The sequence below is a fragment of the Periophthalmus magnuspinnatus genome, chromosome 2 (assembly GCF_009829125.3).
Source record: "Periophthalmus magnuspinnatus isolate fPerMag1 chromosome 2, fPerMag1.2.pri, whole genome shotgun sequence".
Lineage (NCBI taxonomy): Eukaryota > Metazoa > Chordata > Actinopteri > Gobiiformes > Gobiidae > Periophthalmus > Periophthalmus magnuspinnatus.
The window spans coordinates 11,992,763-12,017,306 of record NC_047127.1 but is presented as its reverse complement, the minus strand read 5'-3'; the positions used below and the strand labels follow the sequence as shown (position 1 = coordinate 12,017,306).

Below are 24,544 nucleotides of genomic sequence, written 5' to 3'. Positions count from 1 at the left end.
CTAGCTGAACAGACGCTAATGATTTGAGATCGCTATTCTCAACGGACAATTCTAAATGGAGATAAAGGGGATATATATACTCTCTGGCCATAATAACGAATCAGGAAGTGCACTGTAAGCATGCTAGTTGCTGTTAGCTTTACAGTGATGTCAAAAATTCCACTCTGGCCTCTTGACAGTTGTGACAAGTGCTTATAAACTCATCATGGTGAATAATTAGGATGCTTTGAAGGCATAAGATGAGGAATAACTGATCTATAGATTTGAAGTTGACGTGAAAGAACATACTGGAATGAAATGGAAATGATCTGAAGAACCTTTGAAGATGTTTTTTTTTATTAGTTGATCATTTGATGTTGTAGTAGTAGGTGAACCAGGGCCAAGTCAAGATAAACTGAGAGCTTGAATATTTATATGCAAATAGCATTCAAGAGGTGGACTTTGTTTATCTGAAGGAGGAAATAGTAGTAATTGTAGTAGTAGTACCAGTAGTGGTGGCAGTAGCAGTAATAGTAGTAGTAGCAGTAGTAGCAGTAGTAGTAGTAGTAGCAGTAGTAGTAGTAGTTGTTATAGTAATAGTAGCAATAGTAGTATCAGTAGTGGTAGTAGGAGTTGTAACAGTAGTACTAGCAGTAGTAGTAGTAGTAGCAGTAGTAGTTATAGTAATAGTAGTAATAATAGTATCAGTAGTTGTAGTAGTAGGAGGAGTTGTAGCAGTAGTAGCAGTAATAGTAGTAGTAGTTTAACTAGTACATCTGGTAACATTTGTAGCATTTTACCTCAAAGTATTGTGACATGTATTCAAACGCTGTAAGAGTGTCCTGACAGGACATCAAAATAATAATCCTACAAACTTTCAGTTGTGACGTCTCAGTTTGCTTCAAATTTGGCACATTTTTGGCCCAAATGTTGAAATAGTTTGCACAGTTTGGTTTTGTGAGCCATCTGAAACTCGGTGGGTGGGATTTCGCTCGTCTCTACCCAAGTCATTGTCATCTTTTCAATTTGATGTGCCCCTGCCTATCTCCTAATGACATCTGACTCACAGCGCAGGCCTGATTACACAACACGCCTGCACGCACTCGGTTTGCAGATATATCTCTGCAACGTAGTAACTATACGCAAGTAAAGTACATTTGGTAATACTTGTATGTGTATTTTTTTATTCACATTTCAGATGCAAAGTCCGCCCCCTGCTGGTCTCAATGAAGACGTTATTCATGACTTGCAGTTTACTGTTATGCAAAATTTTGATGACTTTTTCCCTTTTAATAGATGGCAACGGTCCCAATTCCTCCATCATTCTGAAACACACAAATATTCTACCTCCACGGACAAGCAGGCGACATACCGCATTAAATCAGCCTTTTAACATCCGAGTATCAGGAAGTGCACATTCGATTAGCATGCTAGTTGTTGTAAGCATTACCGAAAAGTGCTTATAAACTCATCGCGGTGAATAATTAGGATGCTCTGAATGCATAAGGTAAGTGGGGAATAACTTTGGACCACTGCAAATGGTTTAAAGCAATAATAGAAATAAGCTAGTAGCGGACCCCGGAAAAGTTACATAATGCAGCTTTAAAAGTCAACCCCCCCGATTTTTTTATTTTTTTGGGGAGGGGTATTTTTGTTTTTTGGGGTTTTTTTTGGTTTTGTTATTTTGACAGACAGGCTTGTTTTTGCTGGAGTGTCCTTCTCGCAGAGTGCGGTGTAGCTAGCTAGCGGCCTTTCTATGTTTTGCTCATTATAGAAACTTGTCTGGATGCTAGCTTTAGCCAGACAGGCCCAAGGCGCAAGCAGCAGAGACGACAGACAAATACACCGCGCTGAGAGTTTATTTTTATACTACAAATTTACTTATCAATAGTGAACCCAAACTGCCCAATTATATCAGTATTATCCAAAGTCTGCCTCGTTATTTTGAATGCGTCGCTCACAAAATATTCGTCTTTTCTCTTTCACAGACACAGATATTTCCAATCTAATCTATATATTTATAAACTTAATTAATCCCATTGTATCTTTTTTGTACAAATCCAATCAGCTTTTACAAATGTCTTCCTCATTGTTCACGGAGAGAACAAAGAGGAAGACATTTGATTCTATGTTTTTCTTAATTATCCCTGTGTGGAAATATCTGATGGATTTGACACACTCTGAGAAACTGAAAATGGCATCGTACTGGAAAAAGATAAAATGCTACAAACTTTATGTGAATGGGTATTATTACTACTATTAGTACTACTGCTATTACTATTACACTTACCACACCAACTACCCAACTAATACAACTACTACTACTACTACTACTGCTACTACTACTGCTACTGCTACTACTCTTTATTACTACCACTATTACTGTTACAACTACCACCCCAACAACAACTAAAACTGCTACTACTCTTTACTACTACTATTATTACTACTACTACTCTTTAGTACTACTATTACTTCTACTACTACTACTCTTTATTACTACTATTACTACTACTACTAATACTCTTTATTACTACTACTACTACTAATACTCTTTATTACTACTACTACTACTACTACTACTACTACTAATACTCTTTATACATACTACATCTACTATTACTATTACAACTACCATCCCAACAACTACTACTACAACTACCACTGTTTACTACTACTAGTACTATTACTATTATACCTACTACCCTAACTACTACTACTACTCTTTATTACTACTTCAGTTAGTATTACAACTATCACCCCAACAACTAAAACATTACTCATTACTACTACTACTACTGCAATATCACTACCACTACTACTACTGCTAATTGCTACTACTTCTGCTACGACTATTACTGCTACTATAATTATATTACTACTATCATCCCCGCGACCACTACTACTATGAGTACTACTACTACTACTACTACAGAGCGTTCCCACTTGATAACATTGTCTTTGCCTAAGGTCAGTTTGCACTAATCACCCCGTGTCTTCTTTTGTTGTTGATTAATTACTTCATAGTCACTGGGTTAAACTCGTATTTACTAGTTTTAGTTCTTATTGTCTTTTTCTCCCTGAACCGAACTTTAGACAGAAACTCAAACAAAAAAAATAAAAATCCAAAGTTTGTGAAATATAGTTTTAAAATGATTGATGGGTGGTGTCTAGTAGCCGTCATAACTCTTATAGGATTTTGCCACAGGGACGACTCGTAAAAGGTGTTGTTTTTAGTAGTACTGCCAAACTTTTTTTTTTTACAAAGTTGACAGTGTAAATTATAGTACACATGTATGAGGTCAGTGGAAGCTAATAGCATTTTAGCTAATGCGTATATAGAATTATGTTTACCATGGAAAATCTAGACTATAGTATTTTTACTTTTTTATCAATGGCAAAATATCAGATAATAATTTTAATTTGGTACTATTTCAGGATAAAAACATGCTACTACTACTATTACTGTTACTACTGCTACTACTACCACAACTACTACTATTACTGCTTCTACTACTACTAATACTGCAGCTACTACCATGGCTACTACTACTAATACTGCTTTTACTACTATTACTACTATTACTACTACCACTACTACTACTACTACTACTACTAAAAATGATAATACTGCTTCTACTACTACTACCTCTGTTGCTTCTACCCATACTACTATTACTATTACTACGAATCCTATAAATAAACAGCTAAATATGAAGTTTTGATGTCTACCACATTGCACACACTTAACAACATGTAGCAGTAATGGTAATAGTACCATTAGTAGTAGTATCAGTAGTAATAGTATCAGTATCAGTCATTTAGCAGTTGTAATGGCAGCAGGCTTGCAGCAGTTGGAATAGAAGCAGTAACTGTAGTAGCAGTAGTTGTAGCAGCAGAGTGTAAATTGTATTTTTCTACTTAACATGAAAAACGTGATAATTATGTTTACTAGATATTTGTGTCATTTGAAATTAAAAAGACCGTCTTCCTCTCAAATCAATGATATCCACATTTAAATAAGAAGTAAAGAGTGGAGCATTAACATGTCCAATCACAGGACGTCTTTAGGGACTTGTTTATAACGCGCTAGTGAAGTGCTAGCTAATGAAATGCTAATGAAACGCCAATGAAATATTAACCATGCACTTACAGAGCACTGAGTGTACTGTGTGCTGAACGGGAGACGGGCAGACACAAGAGCTTACACTTATAGAGGCCAAGGTTTTTAGAGTTTTATTTATGCAAAATGGATCAAAAGTACTTCAGTATAACTAAAATTGTGTAGTAGTACAAGTTCAAATAATAAGTAGTACAAAAATATGACTTAAATGTTTTGGAATATACATAGAAAATAGATATAGGAAACGCTATTGCTATACTGAATTGTATTATTAATAATTACTCTGGTTACCACTACTATGGTTACTACTACTACTACTACTGCTACTACTACCACAAGTACAGTATATATGCAGCTGATTTTGTAATAGTAGTAGTAGTACTAGTAGTAATAGTCCTAGTAGTCGTGGTATTTGTTGTATCCATAGTTTTAGTAGCACTAGCAGTATTAGCAGCAGTTGCAGTAGTATTAGATGCAGCAGTTGTAGTAATTATACTAGTAACAGTAATAGTACTAGTAGTGGTATTTATAGTAATAGTAGTTTCAATAGTACTAACAGTTTTAGTAACAGTAGCAGCAACAGTAGTATTAGTAGTTGTAGTACTGGTAGTATAGGCCTAGCTGTTGTGGTAGTAACAGTAGTATGAGCAGTAGTAGCAACAGTAGCAATAGTATTAGCAGTAGTAGTAGCTATAAGTGTTCACAGTAGTAGTAATAGTAGTAGTAGTAGTAGTAGTAGTAGTAGTAGTAGTAGCTGTAATACTAGCAGTAGCAGTATTAGTAGTACTGTAGTATTTGTTGTGTAACTGCCATAATCTAAGTGCAGAAGTCAATATTTCTTTTCTGTGTAACGCGTAGCATTTGTGTGATATTGATGTGAGAGAGCTATACACAAAGGCTTTCATGTCTCAAAATGGCCGCCGGTGTAAACAGTATCTTTTGTTCCATATTGTTGCGTTTGAAAGAAAATCAAATTTGCAACAATCAGACCTGGCCTCAGCAGAGCGGCCCCCTGCTGGCCCTGCACAACAGCCAATTTATGCTGCCCTTCACAATAAAAGCACACGGTACAAAGAGCAGGCCTGTAGTCCAGCCAGTGTCCCGCCAAATTAAAAGATGCTGAGGGATATGTGCAGATACAGTACAGAGATATAGTATAAGCAGCTCTTGAGGTCAAAATAAGTTTGCTGTGTGCTGTCTGCATCTAATTATAAGGCAGGTTTTAGTCTTATAATCAGGAAGTGCTTATTAGCATGCTAGTTGTTATTGACTTTACCTTCAGGGCAAATCTCTGCTCTGGTGTCTGAAAGTTGTGAAAACTGCTTATGAACTCATCAAGGTGAATAATCAGGATGCTCGGAACGCGTGCGGTAAGTGATCTTGGAGGTTAGATTCAGACCATACTGTTGTTGTGTCCTTTGGCAAGACACGTCACCCATCTTATCTGTGTGTTAATCTGCTGTGTCATAGGTGTCAGAAAGGCTGATGGCTCATGGTAATAATGTTTTGTTTTTTATGGGCAGTATAAGTTGTTGAAATAGCTATAATTGTATAGTAAAAGGAATAGTAGTAGGAGAAGTAGTAGTAAAAGTAGTAGTAGTAGTAATAGTAATTGAAAGAGCAGTAGGAGCTATTGTATTTTAATTGTGGTTAAGCCGGCAGTTTTAGCAATAGTAGAAGTAAATAGCAATTTCAGTAGTTATCGGTAATAGTAGTAGTAGTAGTAGTAGTAGCAGTAGTAGAAACAGTAGTCGTAGTAGTAGCAGTAGTAGTAGTAGTAATTGTAGTAGTAGTAACAGTAGTAGCGGTAGTAGTAGTAGTAGCAGCAGCAGCAGTAGTAGTAGTAGTTGTGCAAGTAGTAGCAGTAGTAGTAATCGTCGTAGCAGTAGTAGCAGTAGCAGTAGTATGTTTACATTGATTCAAATATTAAAACATACAGCCTACATATTTCTGTATTTTGTTCATGTAATAACAAACAAAAATGAAACTTTCGCTGCGCTTTCGCTGCGTGTCACTTACCATTGTCATGGCGACGTGTTTTGGCCATAGATGCGAGGTCCGTCCTGATTGTGCTGATAGTGAAAACATGATAAAAACAGCTTGATTTGGCAGACTTATGTGGTTTGTTTTGGTTCGTTTGCTAATGACACACACTCATTACATCACATTGTCCTGTCTGTGATTTTGGTTCAACTTTAAAACTGTGTTAAATGGAGAAAAGGTGAGAACGGTCATAATTATTAGTTATTTTGTAGAGGACAAAATGAGAAACTGGTCTGGTCACTGTTTGTGCTTTTTCTAATGGGGAGTGAACGAGAGAAAAAGTATTGTCAGCTAGTTAAGTCATGTTTTGTTACCAGAGCTACCATTTTGACAATAGTGCTCCTATATATACTGTCGTTTAATTGTGTGTCAAAATATATGTTACAATTTCTGCCTTTCTGAACAACATTGTACTGTAAACAAAATGACATCCACCCACACACACGCACACACACCCACACACACACACACACACACACACATAGGGAGCCCACCAAGCTGCTTCCTGTTTCCTCTGATGCCTCCTTGTCTCCTTGTCTCTTCCTTTAAAGTTCAAGTGTCCTGACATGTGTCTCTGTAAACAAATGGGACGCAGCCCTCCTCTGTTTGACCTGACTGTGAAGCTAACATCCTGTCTACCTCTCCCCCGTGTCTCCTTTGGTTATCCTCAAACGTATAATAACAACAATGCTACCATTAGCCTTTATTACCATGGTGATTACAAGTATACCACAGTTTCTATTTCTAATATTTGTTTAAATTGCATTTGTCTTTAATATTTTTGATGCCTTTATTTTAGCCACTGCTGCTGTTCTCCATGCTGTCCCTGACGTCTTGTTTTATTCTTGGTTTAGTCGCAGTTGTGACAGACTCCTCCCGCATTTGAAAAGATCTGACTTATGTAACTTGTAACTTTTCTAGAGGATGGTCTGCCACCTGCGTGTCTCCATGGATTGTCATAATGTTCCACAGTATGACATTAAACCATTAAAAGTGACCTTGAAATACATTGTGAAAACATTCTTATTGTGAGTGGGCTCTCCTCTCCACAGATCTGATCGGTAACTTGACCTCGGAGCGTCGTTTGCTTGTCTCCGTGGAGATAGATAAGTTTGATGTCACTTCCGGGTCCATCAGATGACTGAAAGCGATGAACATGCTGACTATTATCTCTTTTTAGCAATGACGCATCTCACGTTAAAAGGAAATGACAGTTGTTTAAAGCTAACAAGATTATAAACACGGATCTATGGTTATAACTGTGACAGAAAGTGTGCGAGGGGGGTTGAGGTAAGAAGCTAGGCTAGGCTAAGCTAGTGTTAGCAATGGGCAGCAGTTAGTGAGATATACACATGGGTAATCCTACGTTATGCTAGATTATTACTACATTATTTACATATTTGATACAGTTCGTGATTGATGAATAAGGAACAAAAAACAAGACTAAAAATCAGCTGTGAAGTTTCTGGCTGAACCCGGAAGTGACATCATCACTTAATGACTCTATATTCAAAGTAACCCTCTTGCAAGTGGCATATCCTCGACTACAAAAGTTACATCGTGCACCTTTAAAGTCGAGAATATTGTGAACGTGACTTCACTTCTGTTTCCTGTGTTGTCATTTCCACCTGAAAGTTTGTGACATATTAAACGTGATGAACATAAACACATGTCTCTTGTATTTGACCTGGTTGCTCTGACCTGTCTCTCCGCTCTGCCCCCTGCAGGCAGCCCGGTCAACCTGACGTGCAGAGCCTTCTTCGGGTACAGCGGAGACGTCAGCCCCCTCATCTACTGGATGAAAGCCGACAAGTACATCGAGGACCTGGACGATGAGAGAGTGCAGGAGACAGACCTCAAGTAAGATGACACCAAAACAGTATGAGGAGGCATCGCTTTGGCCTGGTTTTGTCCTGGTTTAGTGCAGGTTTAGTGCAGGTTTAGTCCTGGTTTAGTCCTGGTTTAGTCCTGGTTTAGTCCTGGTTTTGCTCTGGTTTAGTCCTGATGTAGATTTGGTTTGATTCAGTTTAGTCCAGGTTTAGTTCAGATTTAGCCCCAGTTTAAGCCTAGTTCAGTCTTGGTTTAGTCCAGGTTTAGTCAGCCTTGCTTTGTTATGTAAGGTCCTGGTTCAGTCTTAGTTAAGTCCTGGTTCAGACCTAGTTTAGACCTGTTTTAGTCTTTATTTAGTCCTTGGTTTGAGCCCAGTTTAGTCCTGATTTAGATTTGGCTTGGCCGGGGTCTCTTCCAGGTCTAGTCTAGGTATAGTCCAGGTTTAGTCCAGGTCTAGTCCAGGTTTAGTTCAGGTTTAGTCCCAGTTTAAGCCTGGTTCAGTGTTGGTTTAGTTGGCAAGTCGGCCTTGCTTGGTTATCTAAGGTCTTGGTTTAGTCCTGGTTCAATCTTAGTTTAGTCCTGGTTCAGACCTCATTAAATCCTGTTTTAGTCCTGTTTTAGTCCTGTTTTAGTCTTTATATAGTTCTTGGTTTGAGCCCAGTTTAGTCCTGATGTAAATTTGCTTTGGTTGGAGTTTAGTCCAGGTCTAATCCAGGTTTTGTTCCGGTCTAGTCCAGGTCTAGTCCAAGTTTATTCCGGGTTTAGACCCAGTTTTAATGTGGTGAGTGAATATTTATCACATTGTGGGGACTAAAATGTGCATACACGGTAAGTCTTAAGTCTTTATGGAAACAAAATGGGTTTTCATGTTTGTCTAATTCTGTTTTGGTTTGGTGGAATAGTACCTGTGCTAAATATTTATTATAGTTTTACATCAGTTAAGTGGCAGTTTGTTGAAAAAAGTTAAGAAAAGTGCAAAAATACAGGAAGCAGCAATGAGTTCTAAAAAGGAATACTTCAACTTATGTCATCAACACAGAAAAGTCCATCCAAAATGCAGACATTTTACACAACAAATTAAACACGTTGTCATTTATTTTATTACCTTGTGGTTCACTTGTTACTATGGTTCGTAGGTAAGTCATGTTATTACCTCATATATTCTGCTCATGTCCAACCAAGAAGTAAAAATACACACAAAATTTTAAGTTTTTGGGGGGTTTTGTTCTAATCCTGATTTAGATCCCATGTATTGAGCAAGTGTATTGTTGCATCGTCGACAGGGTTGTATCAAAAGTATCAAAATTCAGATACTAATCGGCATCAAATATCGACTCCATCAGTATCATGACAACAGTAATCCCTAGTACGCCTTAAGAACCTTACATCCTTATGGCTATGTTATGTACATTTACACCATCGCTTAAATATTCAACTTCCAGCATTTTTCATGATGTGGTAAACAGCCTTTTAGACCAGTTAACACTATGTGCTGCTAACAGGGGCCTTCCTCAGCTGCTATCATAGGAATTACACTCATGAAATTTTGATTCTGTGTTTAATAATGCAGATAACTATGCATTCTTTATCATGAACAATATGTATGCATGGACCAGGTACGCCCTGTGTTCACGTGCATTTAAATGGTAAGCGCTCCATTCCCATTCATAAAACTCATTCATATTTTATGTCAAACTTGTACTGGAGCCAAAGGAATTAAATATGAAGTAACAGGTTTGACCGTTTTACTATAAATTTAATATAACGCTGTTTATTAAATAGTAGGAATGTTAGTAAGAGATTAGATTGGTCGTGTTAGGTCCTGGTTTAGTCCTGGTTTAGTCCTGGTCCAGTCTTGGTTTTGCTCTTGTTCAATCTTGATTTAGATCTAGTCCTTATTTAGTCTAGATTTAGTCAGTCTTGGTTGGTCATGTAAGGTCCTGGTTTAGTCTTGTTTTAGTCCTGGTTAAATTCTAGTTTAGTCTTGTTTTAGTCCTGGTTCAGTCCTGGTTTAGTCTTGTTTAGGTCCAGATTAAGTCCAAGCTTAGTCTTGTTTTAGTCCTGGTTTAGTTTTGTTTTAGTCCTGGTTCAGTCCAAGTTTAGTCTTGTTTTAGTCCTGGTTCAGTCCAAGTTTAGTCTTGTTTTAGTCCTGGTTCAGTCCACGTTTAGTCTTATTTTAGTCCTGGTTCAGTCCTGGTTTAGTCTTGATTTATTTCTGTTTTTTTAGTCAGGCTTGGGTTAGTTATATTAGGTTCTTGTTCAGTCCCGGTTCAATCTTGGTTTAGTCCTGGTTCAGTCCCAGTTTAGACCTGGTTCAGTCTTGTTTTAGTTCAGGTTTAGTCAGCCTTGCTAGGTTACGTAAGGTCCTGATTTAGTCTTTATTTAGTCCTTCTTCAGTCCAGGTTTAGTCAGCCTTGGTTGGTCATGGAAGGTATTGGTTTAGACTTGGTTCAGTCTTGTTTCAGTCTTGGTTTAGTCCAGGTTTAATGAGCCTTGGTTTGTCATGTTAGGTCCTGGTTTAGCTGTTTAGTCTTGTTTTAGATCCTTTTTCAGTCCAAGTTTAGACCTGGTTTAGTCCTGGTTTAATCCTAGTTTAGTCCCTGAGCCCCAGTACTCACAGTCTATATTCTGTATCTGATCCCTCCACATGTAATGAACACAGGTTGATTTGTCTTAATGTGATTGGTCGATTTTTCCCGCTGTTAAGGTCAAAGATCAAACCGCCCCCGCCCGTCCATGTGAGCAGAATCAATCTTCCTTCACAAGAGCGGCTGCACTTTAAACGGGTCACTGTTTGGACCTGCTCTTTATCATACTCTCAAAAAGTTTTAGATTTTTTTTTTTTTTTAGATCTGTTTTTCCCCATTCAATATTCAATTCAATATTGTTAATCGCTATGGCAACAGTCCTAATTCCTCACCATTCTGAAACCCATGGATAGTTTTGGTTAAGATAGCACAGGTAACAAAAGATTTTAATTAAAAATATACTAAAATATAAAAGTAAAGGCGAATTACATTTTAACTGTTTTAAAGGTACACTATGTAACTTTTCTGTAGAATGGTCCCACACCTGCTTGTCTCCATGGAGATGCCATAGTTTTGTCTGGAACGTTCCACAGTACGCCATTAAATGTATATATATATGTCATGAAAACAAGCCAGTGAGTGACCAGGCTAAGTTACAGGTCAGATCTGTGGAGAGAGGCAAGCCCGCCACCAGTAAGAACTAATGCACGGAGCAATAAAAACACCTGTACTTGAATAAATGCAAGATAGAAATGTTTAATGCCATATTGCGGAACATTTACTTACTTAAATAGTAGCCATATAAATGCACGAGTACAACAAGTCAATATCGTTCCATCTGACTTAATTAAATAGTTACTTTTAAAATTTTGATCCAACTTATGTAATTCTTTTCATACTATTGTATCATGGCTGCACTTCATCATAGGGTATTTTAATAAGGCAACTCGCTGTGATCAAAAATGCCAAGACATTTACTATTGATTGTGGATCAGGCTCTGCTCTCCAGCGCAGTGCCCCCTGCTGAGCTCCCAATGTTACAACCGAATAAAAACGCAATAATACGCTCGGTAAAGGGCGGCATGCTGGGTAATGTAGTCTGTCTATTAGGCAGAAAGTGGAGGTGAAGTACAGCCCTGTGCAATAGGCCCACGTGAGTTTGATTTGGTTTATTTCTGAAGATAATGCTACGATAGAGAGCGTTGTACAAATCAATGTTTTATTAAGTCGCCGGTGAAGAGGAGGTGGTGTTTATGTTGGTGAATACTGGAACAAACAAGATGGTTGCTTTCTGTGTGCACAATTTAACATTAAACTAGATAATATATACATTTATTATAACTGTAGTCTTGGTTCAGTTCTGGTTCTAGTCTCGGGTTTCTCTTATTTTTAGCTGTGGTTCAGTCCAAGTTTATTCCTGCTTTTGTCTTGGCTTAGTCCTCATTTAATCTTTTTTAGTCCTAGTTTAATTCTGGGGAGGGTTCACATTTCTAATAGTACGGGTTTAGTCCTGGTCTAGTCCTTCTTGGGTCCCATATAGTCCTGGTTCAGTCTTGGTTTAGTTGTGGTTCAGTCCAAGTGTATTTCTGCTTTAGTCTTTTTTTAGTCCTGGTTTAGTCTTAGTTTATATTTTTAGTCGTGGTCTAGTCCTTCTCAGGTCCCACATAGTCCTGGTTCAGTCTTGGTTTAGTTGTGGTTCAATAAAAGTATATTTCTGCTTTATTCTTGTTTTAGTCCTGGTTTAGTTCTGTATTAATCCTAGTTTATAGGTTTAGTCCTGGTCTAGTCCTTCTTGGGTCTCATATAGCCCTGGTTCAGTCTTGGTTTAGTTCTGGTCCAGTCCAAGTTTAGTCATGGGTTAGGTTCACATTTATTCGTATGGGTTTAGTCCTGGTCTAGTCCTGGTTCAGTCCTGCTTTGGTTTTGGTTTAGTCCTGATTCAGTCCTAGTTTAGTCTTGGTTTATAGTTTTAGTCCTGGTCTAGTCCTTCTTGGGTCCTATATAGTCCTAATTCAGTCTTGGTTTAGTTCTGGTCCAGTCCTAGTTTAGTCAAGTCTTGGTTTAGTCCTCATTCAATCCTGGTTTAGTTCCGATTCAGTCCTAGTTTAGTCTTGGCTTATAGTTTTAGTCCAGATCTAGTCCTTTTTTAGTCTTCTCTAGTCCTGGTTCATTCTTGTTTTAGATGTTTAGTTGTTGCAAATTTGAATAACTATGCTAAATAGTTCAGATTCATTTAATATAAGCTAGCCAACCAGCCCTGCTAGCCTATTAGCCTACTATTGTTTTGTAAAATTGCACGGAGCCTTTTTATCTCTGAATTCTTCCCACTACAAGTAACAACAAATGCATATCATGAAAAGGTTAACAACGAGCACACTGACAAGGCTAGCACGCGCGTTGCCCGCCCTATCTGTGACCTGGCATTTGTGAACGTCGTTATTAGCCCACTAGCTAGCACTCCGTTCACATCTTTGCATCCCTTTCTTTCAAGTGAAGGACAGTTAGCCAATTAGCGCCTTCAGGATATGGGGGAAAATATAAAAAAATGAACAAGAAATTCATATACGTTTTGCTTTTATGTGACAACAGATGAAGCTAGCGACCCTGAGATGCTAGGTCGCCTTGTAGGAAGAGTGTTACAGTCTTCTATTTGTGTTATTTGAGTACCTCTTGGTCTTTGCGTAGCTTTGAAATGTAAATTAAACCACAGCAGAGTATTGCCCAAAGGCACTGAGCTAATACATGAAATAGAGCTGCTGGCACCATGTTTTACTCTTCTGATTTAAGGGGGGGGAGACTGTATTATGGTGGAAACAAGCATTCTGGTCCCTTGGAAAATGAATATATAGGTTAAGATGAGGTTTGTAGGGTTCTTCATCTGGTTGGGTTTTCAGGTCCAGATTCAGGCAATGGGGAAAAAGAAATGAAACGTTCTCATTGCACTGCAGAGTAGGGCTATTGCATGATTGAAGCCTTGCTGAAACTAAACATTCAATACTCTTAAAGGTACAGTGTGGAACTTTCTGGAGGTGGCGCGCATGAACCTGCATGATTCCACTGAAATAAGAAGTTGAAATCATACTTTGGAACATTATTTATGGAGATAGATGAGTTTTATACCATTGTGCGCAACATTATCGAACAAAAGAACAACATTTCCATAGAAACATGCAGGAAGAGTCAGGTTTGTGGAGATCATAGACAGGAACTAATCATGGGCACACTTCCGGCTCCATCGACTTCTCATCCCTCTCTCTGGTTTTATTTCGCTATTGTGTCGGTAAATCAAGATATGAACATTAATAACAGACAAATCAGGCGCCTTCTATCCCCGAGGTTGCTCCCAGTAGCGTTAGCAACAGGTTTGATTGACAGTGTTGCTAAGCAGAGGGGGCGTTACCTTAAATTTTGATTAAATGTAAAAGGTAAAATGTTTTATCATTACAAAACATATGTACTTATACGCTCTTAGCATCTGAAACTGTTTACTAATACATTTCTTCAACTCTTTTCTCTTTTCCCTCAATTACAATCACAGTTTTCCCACTATCCATCCAAAAACTTTGACAAAAAAAAAACAACAATACGCCGGTTCATTTTGGATCTGACGCGATGCTAAAGCTAGCTCCTTGGCTGTGGTTGTTATGGGGAGAGTTAGCCTGGATGACTCACTGTTCCTCGCCCTCCTCTCTGCTCCACTATCTGCTCTGAGCGCTTTCATCTGCAGCCAAATCTGCACCACCAGAAGCACCATGAATCACACTCTATATATGCAAGAGCAGAGCAGCTTTACGGCAGAGTAACGGACAAAACACTCATTACGACACGGGAAAGAAATGCCATTGTAAACTGGACAGGTTTTCACAAGTAGCCTCGCATCAGTCAGTAAGTCACAATTAATACTCAAATTTTAAACTTGATTTCGACAATTAAAAATAGACTCGATATGATAACAGAGTTTGTTTATTATACCATGTGGTCTCGCACTAATTTTGACAAAACTGTTCAAGAAAGGTCCAATTTTATCCAGTTTATGTGATTTTCTCAGTATCGATACCTGCTCAAATGAGTATCTAGTTTTCGTACTAGTTTAAGTATTGATTAGTATCTGATTTGTAATATTTTGGACAACCCTAGGATCAGTTATCACACCTTGAAGATAGTGCTAGCAAGCGAGAATCCCAATTTAATCTACAGATGAATTACATAGTTTACCACACATTATAGATTTCGTAAATACAATTTTAGGCAAAATAATAATATGCAATAGATAAGCTAGCTCGTGATCTGGACCATGGACTGTATATATAAATGGACATAGCTAATTTGCTAGCCGCTGCGTTCCAAATACAAAGTGCTCATGGGCTGTGCTTTCGGCTCCATCGACTCTGGCTCCAATTCACTTCACGTTGGAAAACTGTCTCCTCTCTCTGTATCTGCTGCTGTCAGACACATCATTCTGACCTTAAAATGTTCGTTTTAACCTACTCTGCATGATCCTGGTGTTTTTATTTAGCTATTTTTATCTGTAAATCTTCTTTCCCCCAAGGTCACATAACTAACTGACATTTCTACCCTGGAAATTCAAAATGGCTGCTTATGTTTTGACTTAAAATGATGTGGATGTTATGTGAGCTAATCATCGTGTTCATAATGTATAACGTAATATTTTAATATCATTTTGTGTTGATTTTTTTGTATTATTTTCATATGATTTTCTGTGGGCTGTATTTCTGGTTTGAACAGTAGAAAAGAAGCAGTAGCGGCGTTAGTCTAGTTAGTTATATATTACGCTACTTTATTACAATGTTTTGTTTAGCTAATCATCGCTCCTCTTTGTTAAAGTGTCAGACTAGAGTACTTCACTAAAACAGTTAACAGCATAATATTTAAGACTTTACTCAAAATCTTGTGTACTTTTTTCCTAATTATGGTGTTGTTTATATTTTTATTTGATGGAGGCTGTAGATTTGACGTTCATAGAGCCAGAGGGAATTCTAAAACTATATGAGCAACCAGAGCAAACTAGTCTAAACACATTCACTTTGTTTAATCAATGTTTAAATCATAAAAAATGATGCCTTCCTTGTGCGTAAACTGTTTGTGCATTTTAGATGGAGTTTCCAACAAGAAACAGAATTGAAAAGATTATTCAAATTCAAAATGAAAAGTGTCTGGATCAGAATCTGGATTAGAATCTGGTTTGGGGAGATGGGAGTGAGAGGAGGAGGAGGAAGAGGAGTGAGAGGAGGAGGAGGAGTGAGAGGAAGAGGAGGAGGAGGAGTGAGAGGAGGAGGAGGAGGAGGAGGAGTGAGAGGAGGAGTGAGAGGAGGAGGAGGAGGAGGAGGAGTGAGAGGAGGAGGAGTGGGTAGGGCACAGGTGTAGCTCGTTTGGGATGGAGCAGCTAATCAGGAACACAGGAGGAATGGAAGACAATGTGAACGACAAAACAAGGTAAAAATGTCCAAAAATAATCCAATGTAATATTTCATGTGCAGTTTAGGAAGCAGTGCAGGCTTGGGTCGCACATTTGAATGTAATAATTTAAGTATATTCACCATATATTTGGCACTGTTTCTTCTGTAGTAGTTGTAGTAGTAGTAGTTGTAGTAGTAGTTGAAATAGGCCTCAAACGTGGATACAGTTGGTTCAAAATTACTGCAAATTCTACTTTTAATATAATATTTAATGAATGTAGTGTTCAGTATGAATTGTGTTGAATGTTTTAATGCCATGACAACCATTAATTTCACCCCAACTCCTGTTTGGATGGACAAGTTAGTGTAGTTGGGGTAGTTGGGGTACTTGGGTTGGTTGAACTTTTGTAATATTAAGTAGTACCTTTAGTTGATTTAGCCATAAAAGCAGCAAGATTATGATGGGTAGTACTCAGTTACGTTTATTTGAGTAACTTTTTAATAAAATTGTACTTCTGAGTAGTTTTCAGACACCATACTGTTCCTTCTATGTGAATAATATTTTTATTGAAGTATCAGGACTCTTACTCAAGTAAAAGTTGTGGTTCCTCTTCCCACTGTGAGTACGTCTGCAAATGACAAAAGCTTTATGTTGACAATATGAAACAATTTGAATATTTTTGTGTTTAGTTTCTCATTTTTGTGTCCATGCTTTGAAAATACAATTATATTCTTCTAACTTCAAATAATTACTCAGTAGTAACTTTCCTCAAATACTTCTAATCTTACTTATTAGGGTCACTATACTGCGTACTAATACTTTGAAGAAACATTACTCTTATCTGAGTACAGTTTTTGGCTACTCTTCCCACATCTGTGTTAAATAGTAGTAATTGAATAGTAGTGGTCTCAGTAATAGTAGTAGCAGTAGCAGTATCTGTATATTTGTTGTTGACTTATGTGAAATACTTTGGTCAGCTGACGTTTTAAATGTTATACATAAACTTGAATTGAATAGTAGTAGTAGTATTTTGGCTAATCTTCACTTAAGACTAGTTGGCTAGTTGCAATAATTGTACTTCTACTACTTTTCCATACATTTAAAGTACTTTGAAGCTGCCACCACATATTTCTCCTTGTATTCTGAACAATGGGATGCATATCACACAAAAATACAGCCTGCGTTTGAGTTTTGACAATAAAAATACGGCTCTGTTGACTCCCGAATCTTGTGAGCACAATCAGGGATGACACGTCTCGTCGGGACAAAAGGGAGCTGTCAGTTCACGCTAGCGCACCCAGAGATCAGAGCGTGTTTGGCCACAAGGCGACACGCAGGACAATACAGAGAATAAACACATGGAGAGAAGGTTTGAGGACGAAAATACACCAAGACACAATCACAAAACGGCTCTGCAGAGGCTCTGTGAACCAGCCAGAGGAAAGATCATCTGCTTTGTCAATGTACGGTTTGATGTTTATTATGAAGTAGTAGTTGTAGTAATGGTGGCTGCTGTAATAGTAGTAGTTGCAATAGTATCTTTATATATATTTTTAGTCAGTGTGTGAAGCACTTTGGTCATCTGAAGTTTTAAATGTGCTATACAAATGAACCTGAAATGAATAGTAGTAGCAGTTGTAGTCAGTTTGTTGTAGTAGTAATCGCAGTTGTAGTAGTAATCGCAGTTGTAGTAGTAATCGCAGTTGTAGTAGTAATCGCAGTTGTAGTAGTAATCGCAGTTGTAGTAGTAATAGTTGTAGTTGCAGCAGTAGTAGTACCAGTCGTGGTAGCAGAGATAATAGTAGAAGTAGTGGCACTTTGTACTTGTAGTAGAAGTAGTCTTGATACATTATTTTGAGTGTTTGTTCGTTTTTTGGTTTTTTGGTGAGATTCTTCACACGTTTTGCTGTGCACCAAAGTACAAGTAATGTGTTTTAATCTTTTTCTGATAGCAGTAGATGCATTATAGTGGTAGTAGCTGGTAGTAGTAATAGTTAGTTGTTGTCAGGGAGGATAAAGTGACCTGACAACGACAACACCATCCAGTACTACCAGCAGGAACGGACCTGACAGATGTATATGTGGCCTTTTTAAGGATATACACAGTTGCAGCTATTCCAAACTTGCGTCGCTAATGATGCATGAAGCTAATCGCACAACTACAGTGGCGCATTCATCAGACACTAGCCGCCGGGCGCTAGCATGCAACAAACTCATGTAATTGTGGTTGATCAATGGCTACACAGGCTAAGATGGTAACTAGATAGAGTGTAACATTAGCTTACATTAGCGTAGCATGGTGGCAGTTAAAAATGACACTGTGCTTCGGGAGGAAGGGATTAGTTTTATCGAGTGATGAAGGAACATTAAAGGTGATTATGGTGGACTTAAACAGACTAGAGTCGTGACCAAGAAGAATAATCAGGAAAAGGAAGTGAGTTACAGTGTGTGGGTTTGTTGATGTGGCCTGTTTGGAGAGAAATGAACTGTATTTTTATGGAATTTGCAACGAAATGATCACAATTTGAGATGGATAATTCTAAAGGCAGTGTACTATTTCAAAATGTGAAAGACAAAACTAGTTCATTTTAAACCATTTGCAGTGGTCCAGAGTTGTTCCTCACTTACCTTATGTATTCAGAGCATCCTAGTTATTCACCATGATGAGTTTATAACATAGACTCACTCACTAGCAGTTATATCGACGAATTTGGAGCCGAATTCTGATCATCAATATCATAGCAACCAAAGAGCTAATCAGGAGCAATGCTTTTGAACGCCTGATCTCGCCCACTCCGGTGATATGGCAGGAGGCAAGTGCTTAGCGATGCTGTCAATCAAACCTGTTGCTAACGCTAGCGGGAGTGAACTCAGGGAAAGAATGCGCCGGTTTTGTCTGCCATTAATGTTCATATCTTGGTTTACAGACACAGTAGAGAAATAAAAACCCCAGTATCATGTAGAGCATTTAAAAATGTTTTTCAAAATGATGAGTCTGACAACAGCAGTTACAGAGAGAGGGGACAAAGTTTTTCAATGTAAAGTGAATTGGAGCTGGAGTGTGCCCATGATCACTTTGTATTTAGAACGTGGCTAGAAGGTTAGCTATGTCCATCTATATATACAGTCTATGGTTTATGAGTGATTTTTTTTTTTTTTCACAACTCTCAAAGGCCGTAGCGGAGTTTTGTAATCACTGTAAAGCTAACGATGACTAGCGTGCTAACAGCTCACTTCCTGATTCTTGAACAATCAAACATTTTCAAATTAGCTGCAGACAGTACACAGCTGACTTATTTTGACCTCAAGCTATATCTGTACTGGGGTGAGACAAAATTAGCTCAAATGCAGAGAAAGAAAAGCAGATCCAGGGCCTACAATAGTTTGTGTACATAATAATCTGTTTAAACACAGGGAACATAGTATCCTTAGCTCAAGCGTCAGCACAAAGTTGGACTCAGAAACTGAGACGCGACTGAAGGTCGTATTGTGGGTTTGAGAGATGCATATTTTAGACACAAAGTCAGATTCCTCGGGCCAAACCTCTGTCAGAAAATCCATATTTTATTAAACAAGTCAATAGTGTTCTTATGACTTTAGACCGCCCCCAGTCTCAGCCGCGTTCACTCTTTGGTTTGGGTTATTTATTTTTCCTGCCTGTGTAACCAACACGCAACAACTCAAGTATCATTGGTTCAAATGTGCAGTTCTGATGTGTGTACATTAACACAGTATTTCTTTGATTGGTTGTCATTTGGATGTTCTCAGTGAGTGTAGTATCAGTGTAACAATAGCATGTTTAGCTAACTTCTTACTTATAACTTTTAACACTAACTACAGCTATTAGAGCTACAACTACTACCACTACAACTACAGCACCTACAACAACTACGGCACCTACAACAACTACAGCTGTTAGAGCTACAACAACATCTACAACTATTACCACTACAGCTACTACTACTACTACTACAGCACCTACAACAACTACAGCACCTACAAAAACTACAGCTATTAGAGCTACAACTACAGCTACTACCACTACAACTACAGCACGTACAACAACTACAGCACGTACAACAACTACAGCACGTACAACAACTACAGCACGTACAACAACTACAGCACGTACAACAACTACAGCACGTACAACAACTACAGCACGTACAACTACTACAGCACGTACAACTACTACAGCACGTACAACTACTACAGCACGTACAACTACTACAGCACGTACAACTACTACAGCACCTACAACAACAACTACTACAGCACCTACAACTACTACAGCTACTACAGTCAGGGGCGTCAAAGGGCCCTTCTCTAATTTATACTAGAGGGGGTCCCATGTGAGGCTTCTTGCCCCGGGCTTCTTGTAATACACAAACATCTTAAAACCCCAACACTGATCGTGAAATGTACTATTTTGTTGAGTTATTTATTGGTGATGGGCAGATCGATGCCAAATATTGACATACCGATACTGACTGGGGTATCAAAGTATCAGTTCTCAGGCAAAAATATCAATACTTACTTTTTAAAAAAAAAGTTATATTTTTATATACCTTGTTTATATCTTATTTTCTGTGCAGGTATATTTAATTTTTAGCAAAAATAATGACACCAAGGTAAAAGGAGTTTCAATCCATTTTATCACAAAACACATTGGTATCAGTGATGGATCAATATTGCAGTACTTTCCATAGTATTACTTGGTATCAGATCGAAGCAAAAAGCAGGTCTTGCCCTTCACTTTTACTCATGTATTTTCTCCCACTTTTCTTTGCGTTGCAGGACCATCCGTAAACACTTGGGGGAGCAGGAGGTGTCCATTTCGCTGACGATCGAGGCTCTGGATGAGGGCGACTTTGGGAACTACTCGTGTTATGTGGAAAACATCAACGGAAGAAGACAAGCTAACATCCAGCTAGCCAAGAAACGTGAGTCTGTAGTGTCACTGCTGCACTCACACATGACAGCTTTTCAGGTTTTTTTTAATATTACTGGGTTTGGGGTCATAGTGGGGCTGTCAAAAGTATCGAAAATCAGATATTAACTCTTGTATGATGCTATATCTACAGTAGTTACAGTAGTAGTTGTAGTGCAGTGGTTACCTTTACTTGAGTACATTTATTTATCAATTTTTGCATTAAAGGAGCTGTACATGATTCTTACCACCTTGATTCAGTTCAATTTTATTTATACAGTATAGCACATTTGAAATACAACTGAAGCTGCGCAAAGTGCTCCACATAAACCACAACAAACACAAAACATAACTACCGTATTTTCCGGAGCATATAAGTCGCACTTTTTTCATAGTGGCCAGGGTTGCGACTTAAACTCAGATGTGATTTATATGTGAAATGTTTTTTTCTTCATTATTATACATTATTTGGCTGGTGTGACTTATACGGTAGTTCATTTTAAAAGGTTTACAGTGGTCCAAAGTTATTTCTCACTTAACCTTATGCAAATTAATGCCCTATTGTGGAACATTCCAGGCCTGTGGTGTAGTCAGGAGGTAGCTCGAAGTTACATAGTGCATTGTAAATCAGCGTCCAGACAGGTACAATTACTGTTAAACTACTTGAACTGTAGTTTCCCCAAAAACTTGTTATTCTTGAATAATTTAGACTTAGCCATGTGCTTCTACTTGAGAAATATTTTCGGTAACACTTTAAAATACAGTCCGGGACTTACGGTGGTAGTTAGTAGATACTTGACTGGTAGTTACGGTGGTACTTACAGTGGTAGTTTGTGGTACTTACAGTGGTACTTATAGTGGTACTTACAGTGGTACTTATAGTGGTACTTACAGTGGTAGTTTGTGGTACTTACAGCGGTACTTATAGTGGTACTTACAGTGGTACTTACAGTGGTACTTACAGTGGTACTTATAGTGGTACCAGAAGTGATACTTAGACTAATAACTACTGTGAATGTGAAATTTGTCATAATAAAGTGTTTGTGTTTTCACAGTGTTTTGTCTTGTGTATTTTCTATGAACGTATAATGAAATCAAAGATTCATATGCCTAATAACACCATATTCTTTAATACCATTCACTTCATATGATTTTGCAGTAAGTACCAGTACTAGTACCAGTAGTTATTAGTCTAAGTATCACTTCTGGTACCACTATAAGTACCACTGTAAGTACCACTATAAGTACCGCTGTAAGTACCACAAACTACCACTGTAAGTACCACAAACTACCACTGTAAGTACCACTGTAAGTACCACTGTAAGTACCACTGTAAGTACCACTGTAAGTACCACTATAGGTACCACTGTAAGTACCACAAACTACCACTGTAAGTACCACCGTAACTACCAGTCAAGTATCTACTAACTACCACCGTAAGTACTGGTAAGTCCCGGACCGTATTTTAAAGTGTTACCATATTTTCTTAAAGTAACTTCTCTACTCACCATTGTAGTAGCTGGTATAATAATTGTATTGTGGGCCAGATAAATGCTTGGACTGCTCTACAGCCTTGGTTTGTTCGCATATTTCAAGAGCGTACAATCTCAGATATTTCATAATGACCTGTTTCATCCTCGAACTTAGAACACCAGCATTAAATCCAATGGTCCTTGGCTTTGACGTGAGCAGATGAAGCACACAGGCAAACCAGTGGCATTGTGGGAATTGTTGTTTTTTACGCCTGGAGGAAAAAGGGGGAAAATGGGAGCGTTTTGGTAGATGGTGCAGAAAAGACTCATTCATCCTTAAGGGCCTGAGGAAGTATTAGAGGAGAGAGGCCAGACAAGCAGTTGGACCTCCCAAAAACACATAAATCTGCTGTGATGGAGACGATTCACCGGACTGGTGCCAAGACGGAGGCAAGTGGAAAGACATATGAGGGAAACGCTGTGGGATCGCTAGGTGTGATGTCACTTCCTGGTTCAAAGTGCATCAGCTGATTGAAAATATTGGACGTGTTTACAATTCTGTTTTTGTATAACACATCTCACATTTAAAAAGGGATTACAGTTGTTTGAGCACTGATGAATTTATAAATGTGACATAACGTGTACAAGATTGAGGTAAGAAGCTAGGTTAAGCTAGTGTTAGCAGTGACTGATGTGAGAGATACTGATAAACCTATACTATAGATTATTACTAGTACAATTTGTGATGAAACATACACTTTTGAAAGGTAAATGTCTGTTATTTGATGAAAAACAAAGCTAGAAATGAGCTGTAATTTTGCAGGTTGGACCAGGAAGCGACATTATCACTTAACAACTCATTGATACTGTTGCTATGGTAATTGCGGCAGCCATCTTGCAACTGTAAGAAAATGAAAATTCTGTAACTAGAACTTTTAAACTTGTAATTATGACTTCATTAGTACTTGGATGGGAGCCCACTGGGAATGCTAGGTGCTACAGTGGGGCGCCAGTGATTATAGCTGTTGTTATGCCTTTAAGCAAGACATTTCACCCATATTGTCTAGTATGAATGTGGCGTAAGAGTGCGTCAGTAGCTACGGAGTAAATAAAGCATAAAATATTAAAGCATATCACTGTATAGGACTAATGCATTGTTATTAATTAAAAAGTAGGTCTATGTAGTGGATCTTTTTCAATGTGCTGTCAGAGGTAGTCCTAGCGCCCTCTGCTGGCATATTTGTACATTCCGTGCCTTCTATGCTCCTTTGCAGTGGTAACAGCTTTTAAGTCTTAGCTCTTACAGTTGTGGAAGTCGAATACATTTACATAAAAGTCTGTGCTCGGTCTTTTAAGCTCAGGCTCTTTGATGGCAGCCCAGTTCCTCTCCATAAGAAAAGCTTTAAACCTCTGAGATTAGCCTAGTTTAAGGACGACAATATCACCTAAAACATAGTACTTAGTGTTATCCGTCCATATCGTTGCAATAGTGGTGAGCTAGCCGTACTTTACAAAGCGTTGGGAAATCTTTAATGTTTTTGTGGTTGGTTTGAAATTGGTTGGCTCAGTGGGAGGCGAGTTTTTGCCCGTTTATGTGGCACAGTTTTGAATGGAGGAGCATCAGTCAGAATACAACTTAAAAATATGTCCTGATTTCAACTGCTCAACAACTCTTTGGAAAAGTTTGAATTTGACAAGTCTCTCTGACCAACTTTATTTTGGGATGATCAGCGCTTTGTCGACTTTAAAGTCTTAAACATTCTACAGTTAAGGGCTGGACATTTGCAGCTAAATGTTTTATGCTTTTAAAAATGATTGAAGTTGCACTGTGTAACATTTCTGGTGGAGAATATTACAGTGTCCATGGAGATGCTTTGCTTGCTTTATTGGAATGTTTCACAGTATGGCATTAAACTTACACGTTTTGTCTATCTCCATGGAGACAAGAGCCCTCAAGCCATAACAGGTCAGATCAGAGGAGAGGCGGTCCCACTCACTGTAAAAGGCATGTTTTTTTATATATAAAACCCCTGTAATAGAAAACATACTAGATGTGCAAGTTTAATGCCATACTGTGAAACATTCTGAGCAAAGTGATTGCATATCTATAGAGACAAGCAAGTAGCACACCTACCGTTAGAAAAGTTACACAGAGCTTTGATGTAATGTTGCAAATTGGTCATTTTTTATCTATTCATGTTGACAATAAGATGAATTAATT

General features: G+C 38.2%; 1 protein-coding gene across 2 annotated transcripts in view; it reads left to right on the top strand.

Annotated features, from left to right (window-relative positions):
- The window catches only part of LOC117385172 (interleukin-1 receptor accessory protein-like 1), a 309,308-nt gene that overhangs the window by 267,495 nt on the left and 17,269 nt on the right, over positions 1–24,544 (top strand). For both annotated transcript variants that reach the window (XR_008649013.1, XM_033982445.2), the window contains 2 exons: positions 7,873–8,005; positions 20,719–20,864. Coding sequence is in view for 1 of the 2 variants with exons in the window: in XM_033982445.2 (XP_033838336.2) it covers positions 7,873–8,005; positions 20,719–20,864 (279 nt within the window). In the remaining variant the exon portion in view is untranslated. The remainder of the gene's footprint in view (positions 1–7,872; positions 8,006–20,718; positions 20,865–24,544) is intronic.